The 9428-nt window shown below is 54.7% G+C and overlaps 1 protein-coding gene across 1 annotated transcript; it reads left to right on the plus strand.

The window, feature by feature from the left end:
- Window positions 1-6213, plus strand: YPEL4 (yippee like 4). Its single transcript, XM_019547197.1, has 5 exons — window positions 1-26; window positions 310-635; window positions 1220-1263; window positions 4553-4661; window positions 4950-6213. Exons 2-5 carry the CDS (start codon window positions 495-497, stop codon window positions 5037-5039), a joined length of 384 nt encoding a protein of 127 aa, XP_019402742.1. The 5' UTR covers window positions 1-26; window positions 310-494; the 3' UTR covers window positions 5040-6213.
- The last annotated feature ends 3215 nt before the right edge of the window (window positions 6214-9428 follow it).

A 9428-nucleotide genomic window follows, 5' to 3' on the forward strand; every position in this document is an offset into this window, starting at 1 on the left:
CCCGGGTCCCGGGACCCGCTCGGAAGGTGAGGGGCAGGGCCGGGCCTCCCCGTCCCCTTCCCGCGGCCTGTTGCGGCCTCCGGCCCGGGGGAGCTGCCTGCGGCGGGGCCTCGCCGTGTGGCCGAGGGGTGGCGGGGGCCCTGCCGAGGGAAAACGCTCCCACCAGAGCGGCCTGTGCAGGCCCAGCCCCGGTCTGTCCCTGCAGCCTGGCAGACGTGCTCTTTCCCCCAGCTGGCCGGACAGCGGGAGGGGAGGACAGGGATAGGCAGGTGCAGCCGCTGCTTATCTCATGCCCTTCTCTCTTTGCAGGTGACTCCCCTTTCAGCCTGGTTCTCATCTTGGGGGGGCCCTGGCTGCTCAGCCCCCCCAAACTCCGCTCTCCGTGAATCACGGCTCTAGCCAACCTGCTTCGCTGCTTCACCTGCGACCGTCTGTGTGGGGGCTGCACAGCACCTGCCCCCCCGCCCCGCCAGGGTGTGGCTCTTCAGCCCGTCATGCCCAGCTGTGAGCCAGTGCCACCTGCCGCCTGCCTGCCCGCCAAGACCTTCCGCAGCTACCTGCCCCGGTGCCACCGCACCTACAGCTGCATCCACTGCCGGGCACACCTGGCCAAGCATGATGAGCTCATCTCAAAGGTATGCCCCCGGCTCCCACTGGCCAGGGGCCCCCTGCCACCTGCCAAGGGGCCCTTCCTTAATGCTGGGAGCTTCTGCATAGGAGCACCCAGCCGAGACTGCAAAACTGACAGTTTCCCCACAGCCGTGCCCTGCTAGTGCTCCCCTGAGAGTGCCCAGCTGAAGACCCAAAGTTTATGAGCTTCCCTACAGCAGTGTCTCCAGTGCTGTGACCTTTTCCACACCAGTGCCCAGCCAGGATCTTGTGAGTTGCCAGCACTGCCCATTCAGTGGCCAGGCAGGACCCCAACACTGTGAACTTCCCTGCAGCAGCACCCTGCCAGTACCCTTGGCACTTTGATCTTCTCCTCCGCAGTTCCCAGGTGAGATCTCAAAGCTGTGAGTTTCCTCATAGCAGTGCCCTACCCAATCTATGCCTCTTTCACTCCAGCACCCATGGCATTGGGACCTTCACTACAGCAATATTGTGCCAATGCCAGTACCCAAAACGCTGTGAGCTTTCCCATAGTAGTGCTTGCAGGTAGAGGGGAAGGCAGGGTCACTTATGTGAGGGCGGGGTATAACTGCTGTCTTTGTTTCCACAGTCCTTCCAGGGGAGCCATGGGCGTGCCTACCTGTTCAATTCTGTGTGAGTGTCCTGTGATCCACCGTTCCTTTTGGGCTCATGGCAGGAGGCAGGGGTGTGGGCATGGAGTCTCAGGCAGGCAGAAGAAAGCGGGCAGTAAATCAAGGCTCATTTTCCTTACAGCTAGTTACTGGTTACACCCAGAATTCCCCAGGCGGGGACCAGAATGTGGCACTGCCAGGCGCTATACCTGAGCAAAACGCCTCTGGTCATTGCCACCCCTGGAGGGTAAGTTCTAAGGCAGGAAGTCCCCTTTCTTATTGGGATGGGGTCACCTTGGTGGAGAGCCCCAGGGTAGCATGGCTACTGTTGTCATGATGATGTATGTACACACACGCTGTCTATCTCTCACCCTCTGCATCTCATCAGGACTCCTGGAACACTCCTACCCTCATGCCCTGGTTGCGGTCCCCTAATAGAGAGCAGCTAGACCTTGTGTTGGGGTCCCTGGGGGCATCTCATATGCACTGGCTGGATGTTTCCTCACGGTTTTTGGACTGGTCCCTTCCAAGCAGATCCTGACTAGAGGACAAAGTCATAAAGAGCCACCTCTGAAGGACTTTCACAGAGATTATGGCCATTCCTGATTTTTGCGAGGGAAATAGTCCCTTTCTCCCTCCTTGGGCTGATGGGTGGAACCACTCCACTCTGGGGGTGCATGTTGTCTACAGAGATTGTTTCCTCTGTATTGACCCCAGTGTTGAAACACGTGGCCTGGCTTTGGCCTCTGCCATTCGGGACAGGGATTAGTGAATGGGAGAGGATCAGAGTAGAGCCACCATGAGGGTCAAGGGGCTTAAGTGCAGTAGGCTCCAGAGGCACAGGCCATACAATCTCATAGACTCAGTGGCAGCACAGGTTAGGTGGACATGTGCAGGTGAGAAGTGAGGCCCAAGGCTTAGCAGTGAGAGAAATTAGCCATGATTCTAGGCAGCCAAGGGGCAAGGTGGATTCTTTACAACAGGCATTAGGCATTTATAGAAATCAATTCCTGATCGGCTCCAGCCAGGAGCAAGGCAGGGAGTTTTGTGGACTGGATGAAGTCAAACTACATGATCAAAAGAAGTAAAAAATGCCACAGGATAGAGAGACAAGCACCAGGCAGACCTTGCCAGTAGGACTGGGTGGTGGTAGGGCCATGGTTGGCATGGTGCCTCCTCTGTAGTAGAGCCAGGCACTGTCAGTGCTGGTTGTCTGTTTGCTTGCATCAAAGCCTGTCGAAGGACTTTCATAGAGGTCAGGGTTGGGAGGATTTGGCCCACTGGCTGCAGGCGGGAGGGAATGCTCCATCTTTGGTGGCTGGTTCGAGAGCAGTTCCCACAGTAACTTTGTCTTGTTAGAGGGTGGTTCCCTCACCCAAAAGGGATGCTGCTTGTGGGGACAGCACTTGAGGCAGCAGGACATGGTGTTTTGTCATGGGAATTAGGTTCAAAAGGACACTGAGATCTGTTATAAGCATGACTTGCTAAGCCTTGCATTGGCAAGGGTGACCTACACCTCTTCTTGCCTTGGTTGTCCAGATCAGGAGTGTTTTAACCTCTGGCCTGCAGGCCAGATATGGCCCTCAGGACCATGACATCTGGCCTGTGGGACTCTCCACAGGTCCAGAAATTTAGCAGCAGGAGAGTGATGGCACCACTCTTTTGCTCCCAAATATCCAGACCCATGGAAAGCCCCAAACCCTGTGTGCTGGATCCGGTGCCCAATCCCAGCATGCAGGGCCAGGCAGGGGGCAGCTATGCAGCCAAGGGGACAGTTCCAATATAGAGGGCTGGGAGGGGGGAGTACCATGCCCCTGGGACACAACTTTGCTTTGAGGGGGTAGTGCGACACCCCCAGAAATCAATCTTGGCCTGCAAGGCGTGTGAGGAAGCAGTCCTGGACCCCCAAGGCCCAATCCAGCCCACAAAGGGGCCGCAAGCCATTCATCTGGCTCATGGGGCCAAAAAGTGATGCATCACTAGTTCAGATCACGGCCAGCTCCCAGTCAGGCTCTGCCCTGTGCTGTCTTTATAGGGCTACATTCTTACTGTGCATCATAACCTACCTTCTAGCAGTGATGCAGAGCCCACATGGCCACTAAAATCAACTGTGTGGCAGCACCAAGCCAGAATAGGTGGATGGAGTCACTTTCTCCTGCCACTAGGTACGCTCCCCTGGTTCATGCTTGTTCTGGTTGTCCATACTAAGCCCTCATGCTCTCTGAGGCACCATGCCTGTTGGGTCAGGGCTGGCTTTAATCGCGTTTGCCTATCGGCCAGGAGTAGTGCACGAGGAAGAGGAAAGGCTGTAGTAATCGCTTCTCGGCCTCTTGAAGGCTCAAATTGAGCGAAAACATTTATTCCTCTCTCCCACTAGCTGGTCAGACTAGGCTCCTGCCTTAGCCAAGAAAAGACTCTGGCAGGGCTCAAACTGAACCTGCCACAGCTCCAAGGTAGCTGGATGCCTCAACCCTGCCAGGGAGGTTTGGGGGAAGCTATGAGCCATGGTACACCTTCAGATCCCTTATGTCGCACTCTAGCATAGCCAGCCTCACAGCTATTTAGTATTTTTCCTTCAAGCCCCACCTGCAGGAGTCAGGGGATTCTAAGAACCTCACTTCACATTTATTTATTGCTAAGTACATTTCTAGCCTTTGTGGTCGGGGATAAAAGCTGGACAAGGTGGCCGCCTGCATCAGTAAGCTGCTAAAAAGGCCCTGACAACGATTAATTTTTAAAAGCATTTCTTCTGAGCGTGAGCCAGTCCCTTGATCTTTTTGAAATCCAACTCATGGTGGTTGGGGGCATGGGGCAAGGAGATGCGGTTCTGGATGGGGCAGACTTAGGCTATTAAAAGCAAGCTATAGTGCTGTCTGCATGTCTGTCATCCAGCAGCAGTGGGGTAAGGGCTAGGCTTCAGCCAAAGCCAAGGAGTCTGGGCCTGCATGCTGTGATCTGAGGGTAAATCTCAGGATTCCCCTTCCACTAGACAGAATGTGGAGGCTGACTCCTGGCCTCCCATAGATACCCCCAGAGGCATAGCAGGGAAGCTTTGCATCTGGGGCAGCTGTGACACATGGAGCACCACCAAGCTGCCACAATATGGATTGTGATGGTATGTTCAGCTGCCACTGCAATGGTGCCTGCCTATTTTTTGTGCCCCCCTACAGAGATGATGCCTGAGGCTGCTGCCCCAGCTGTCCCTCTCACTGACACTACTGCTTACCCTTCTCCCAAGCAGGACTGGGTTCTTGGGGGGTGCAGGGGCCTGGCATGACCCTGTCCCATGCTGCTCCTCTCTTCTGGCCCAGGGTTAACGTGGGCTGTGGGCCAGCAGAACAGCGCCTCTTGCTCACCGGGCTCCACTCTGTGGCTGACATTTTCTGTGAGAACTGCAAGACCACCTTGGGGTGGAAATATGTGAGTACTGAGCCAGCCGGCTGCGCCCTGCACCCTACACTACCTCTGGGGCCCAGGGCAGCATCCCTCTTGTGTCTCAGTGTTCCCTGCTGGGGAGGGTGGGGCTGGGCACTGTGGGCTCTGCCCCCTTTCTGGTGCCAAAGCACCCCCTGTGGAGGAAACAAGGCTGGGCACTGCAGGCTCTGACCCCTCTGGCATTACATCTCCTCTTGCTGGGCAGGGTCTATGGATAGAGTGACACAGCTGAGAGGAGTTGAACTGCTTGCTCTTCCCTTTCTCTTCCACCAGGAACAAGCCTTCGAGACCAGCCAGAAGTACAAGGAGGGAAAGTACATCATCGAGATGTCACACATGGTGAAGGACAATGGCTGGGAGTGAGGGGGTGGGCTGCAGCCATGCCCTCAGCAGCATGCCCTGTCCATACACGCTGCCACACCACCCATCCCAGCACGACACCCTCGCGATCCTGCCCTCTGCACAAGCATTGCCCTTAGGGAGTGGGGGGCACAGGATCCTCAACCTATCCACCCTAGCTGGGAGAGCTTGCCAAACATGACTAGCCCACAGGGAATTCCTTTCCCCCCCAGGCACCAGAGCTGGGCACAGACTGGAAGGCTGGCCCTGAGGTGGCAATCCAGTGGGCTCAGAGCCTGCAGACAGCAACACCTGCTAAGCACCTTGAGGTGCAGATCCCACCAAGGAGCACAGAACCTGGCAGAGGCATCCCTTGACTCTGTATGTGGGCATGGGGTCCAAGTCCCCTTCCAGCTGTGGGGTATGTCCCAAACTGCTAACCAGGGGCTGCTCTGTGGTGCAGGAGAGTGGAGAAAGCACAAGGATGGTCTGCCCTGCCACAGGGCTCAGGTGGATGATGACAAGAAGAAACAGTTGCTCAGGCCTGCTCATGGGACTGTGGGTAAGGAGACCAAGAGGATCGGTACTGTCCCTGTCCCCTTCTGGCCTGGGGCAAAAAAGTTGAGGCTGGGCACTAGTAGCAATGGTGTGAGGCCCTGAACAGGCCTCAGTCCTGGTACAGGAGGTAAGAGGCTGACCCACAGTCCCATGGAAGGGGCTTGGTGTGGAATGAAGCATGGGGGTTGGTGGTGAGGGTCAGGGCTGGTCCCCATGGTATGGGGATGGGAGGGGGGAAAGGGAGCAGGTGCATGTTACAAAGGTCAGGGCTGGTCCCCCTGGCATATGGGGGAGGGAGCAGGGGCACATCATGAAGGCCAGGGTTGGTCTTCCCAGCCTGCAGGTTCAGGGTAGTAGAAAACAGGGATACTCACAAAGATCAGGGCTGCGGGCCCCCCCCCCCCCTTCCCATCCCCTGTGTCATCCATTCCACTCTTCCCACATCTGTGTCTCCCCAGGCGCTACATGCACTACCCTGTCTGCTCTGTGGGTTACCATGTCCTGTTGATCTTAGGGACCGCCTCCTCCCACCTTGCCCACTGATGCCCTGCTGGGGAGAGGTGGGCAGGGGCAATGCCGTAGCTCCATCACCAGCGCACGAGGTTTTTGTATGATCAATAAAAGCATTTTTTATAAAACACTGTCTTTGTGGTTAGGGGGAGAGGGAGAGGTAGAGGCCTCCCCCATCCCCCACACAACTCCTGTCCCTATGTCCCTCCCTTTAGGCTCCACTTTTTCCCCCTTACCTCTGCTGCCCCAACACTTACCACCTTTAGCAGTCCTGGCTGCCTTAATTCTGTGTGTAGTTGGCCACTGGGGGTGCTCTATCCCAAGGAAAAATGGATCCATAGTGTTCTTCTCCACCCCAACTGGAGGGCACCAGGGGGGTCAGCTACAGCTACTCCCAGCTGGATGGCACTGGGCTTGCCATGGCTCAGCAGGGTCCTTCCCATGTGGCAGCTTCACCCACCTTAGCTTTGCATCCTGTCGGGGTGAGGAGTAGAGAGGGTGTGTGGGAGATGGGGCTGCAAGCAGCATTGAGCCCTTGCACTAAAGGACACAGGACCAGGCCAAAGAGAACTACAGCTGGCACAGAGATGAGCACCCTACTGGCATGGGGTGATACCCTGGTGAGGAAAACCACACTCACTGGCATCAGCATTTCTTCCACCCCCATACTGGATGGGGTTGTCCCCCTGCCTCCTTCCCACCCCTGGAGTTGTGGAAGTGTTGGGTGGGCTACCCAATGCCCTTTTTACATTGCATTGCTTGGCAGTGGCTCATACAGTAATACAATGTTAAAAGAGCCTTGGACGGGGGCCTGGCAGGGGTGGGCTCTGCCACAGCTCTCCCTTACACACAGGGAGGCTGTGGGTAGGAGCAGGAGGTTTTGTGGGGTGGGGCGCAGGACAAAATGGGGTTGTGCCAGTGGCAGACCTGAAGGCATGAGTCAGAGGAAAGAGTCTAACTTCAGCAGTTTGCTGGTGCTCTTCTGTGATGAGCTTGGGAGACAGATCTGGCAGAGAAAAGACAGCCTGGATCAACAGCCTCACATCACACAGCCAGCCACATCACACCCCTTTCCCATGCCCTGGAGCCAGGCTGCAGCTAGCAACTGTGGACAGGGAGGTTGGGGGGAGGCTTTGTGTCTATGCCCTGCCCCCAGTCAGCCTCTTCCTGATGTGAGACCAGCAGCCCCTAGAAAGGAAAGGCCCTGCGTCTCATAGCTTGCCCAGCTGCCGCAGCCAGCCAAATGCCCCTGAAGCAGAGCTGATGCCCCTACAAAGAAAAGCCCCTGTCCCTTTTCCCACCCCCTGAATAACTCATTTCTCAAAGCTGAAGATATTTGATGGCAAACATGCAGAGAGAGAGAGTCTTTTTAATTCTAAGTAAAATGGGATGTCAACTCTGCTGGTCTCAGTTCTGGGCATGGAGGATGAGCATGGCCCTTCCTACCCCAGCGGACCTACCAACCTCCTCAATCAGCAAGGTACAGGATCACACAGCAACAGCCTCTCTCTTAGCCCCTCTAGTGGCCCTGCCCTGACATTGCAGAGGAAACCTCAGAATAAAGGCCCTTTTCCAAGGCAAGAACCAGTTCTGGTTTCATTTGGAGAAGCTAAACAAACTACCTGTGTATTATAATTTGTATATTAAAACAGTGCCCAAAGTGGTTATAGCTTAACCTAAAAGCACTGCATTAAAAACTTTAAGATTTTAGACTCAAGAACAAACTTTTCCTTCCCCCATTTGGGCGTATCTCCTAATACAGCTCCTCCTGGATTGCCAGCATTTCCTAGTAGCAAAGTCCCTGCTGCTATGGTCAGGTCTTCATAGTCTGCTTTGTTAGTTTGGGTTTGTTTGTTGCATGGACAAAGAGTCTCTACATAAAGAAAGGAGGGGATCAAAGGGTCTCCACTCATTTAAAAAACAAGCCCCTCATCCCTTCTGTTCTAAGTTTCTGTTTGCATTTTTCACCAGGGTTTTTGAAAAACCTCTCCAACAGCTTGTTTCAAAGGTTGTGCAGCTTTCTCACAGGTTGCTAAGCACGAGCTGTAACAAGTTTCCCAGGGAGCTGGAACCCTCAGCAAATAAACTGGACTATTAAAGAGTCACAAGGAAACCTAGAAAGAAAATGGTACAGGTGCACAAACACCCACACCATCCCAGATCCCTTACACACACAAACACCCAAAATTTCATACAGCTTCATTTAGGAGTTGATCCCTCTCCTTCCCAAGTGCAGCTAGCAGGCATGTTAGCCCTGGAGACCAAACCTGATTTTCTAAGTGTAGTTAACATCCAGACAGTTCGTGCAGTGAACAATCCTTCCCGCTGCAGGGATTTGGTACAAGGGAGCTGTTGGGCTAGTTACACCTCCAGTTTTAGCCCCGTCTCAACCACTGTGAGGAAGTGATGTGAAGCTGCCAAGCTGATCCTCCTTGAACATAGGCACTGCTTCCCCCCTCTCCTACCCCAAGCTGTTTCATGAGCAGTTCTGCATTTCACTTAGGTTCCTGCACCAAATCCCCAGCTGGCTCAAATCAGCTATTGCCCTGTTGGAGTCATTAGATCTATATTACTTTACAACAGGGGGGTTGACCTGACTCTGCCCCTGGGCCACATACCTAGCTTATTCCCCAGGCCCACTGGGATTCACGTGGGCAGGGGTTCAAGTTCAAATGTGACCCTGTGGCTGGAGCTATGAAGCTGGGCTTCAAACCAGCACAGATGCCGCTCTGCTCCATGCTAGACATGGTGGACATGCAAGCAGGGTGTACTTGCATCTCATCTTCCAAGCCAAAAGACATGTCATTCCTCCTGTTGAAGCAATGGAAATCAGCTTCCCCCCTCAGCCCAAGGACTGCAGTGTGGCCTTGACACTCACTTTGGCAGTCTCAGTACCCAGTGATCCAAACCTGGGGAGGGAGGTCACCTGGGTCCTGACAAAATGGTATCCAGGACAGACCCACCCAGCCACTCCTCTTGGGAGCAGGAGGAACAGGCCCCAAGGGTCCTGCTAGAACTTCTGCCTGTGACCTCCTTGCTGAGTTTGCCTAAAAGGACCTGCACCACAGCCCCTCCTGCCACTACCTGCCTACCCCTAACCAGCTGCCTGTCACCTCAAGAGAGGCTTTGTAGAACTTGGCTCCTGGACTCTGCCACTGCCAGGATATCCCTAGATCTCATCATGAGGTCAGCAACCCACTGATGAGGATGAACTTTGCACCCACAAGTGATGTTTCACATCCCCCCCCCCAACCCCTCCCACCAGTATGCATAAACAAAATTGAATCTAGCTACAGGTCTGCTTCATCCTCAGTTATTGGGATTTCATAGATTCACAGGTTTCAT

Source organism: Crocodylus porosus, unplaced genomic scaffold (genome assembly GCF_001723895.1).
Source record: "Crocodylus porosus isolate Cpor-Errol unplaced genomic scaffold, CroPor_comp1, whole genome shotgun sequence".
Classification (NCBI taxonomy): domain Eukaryota; kingdom Metazoa; phylum Chordata; order Crocodylia; family Crocodylidae; genus Crocodylus; species Crocodylus porosus.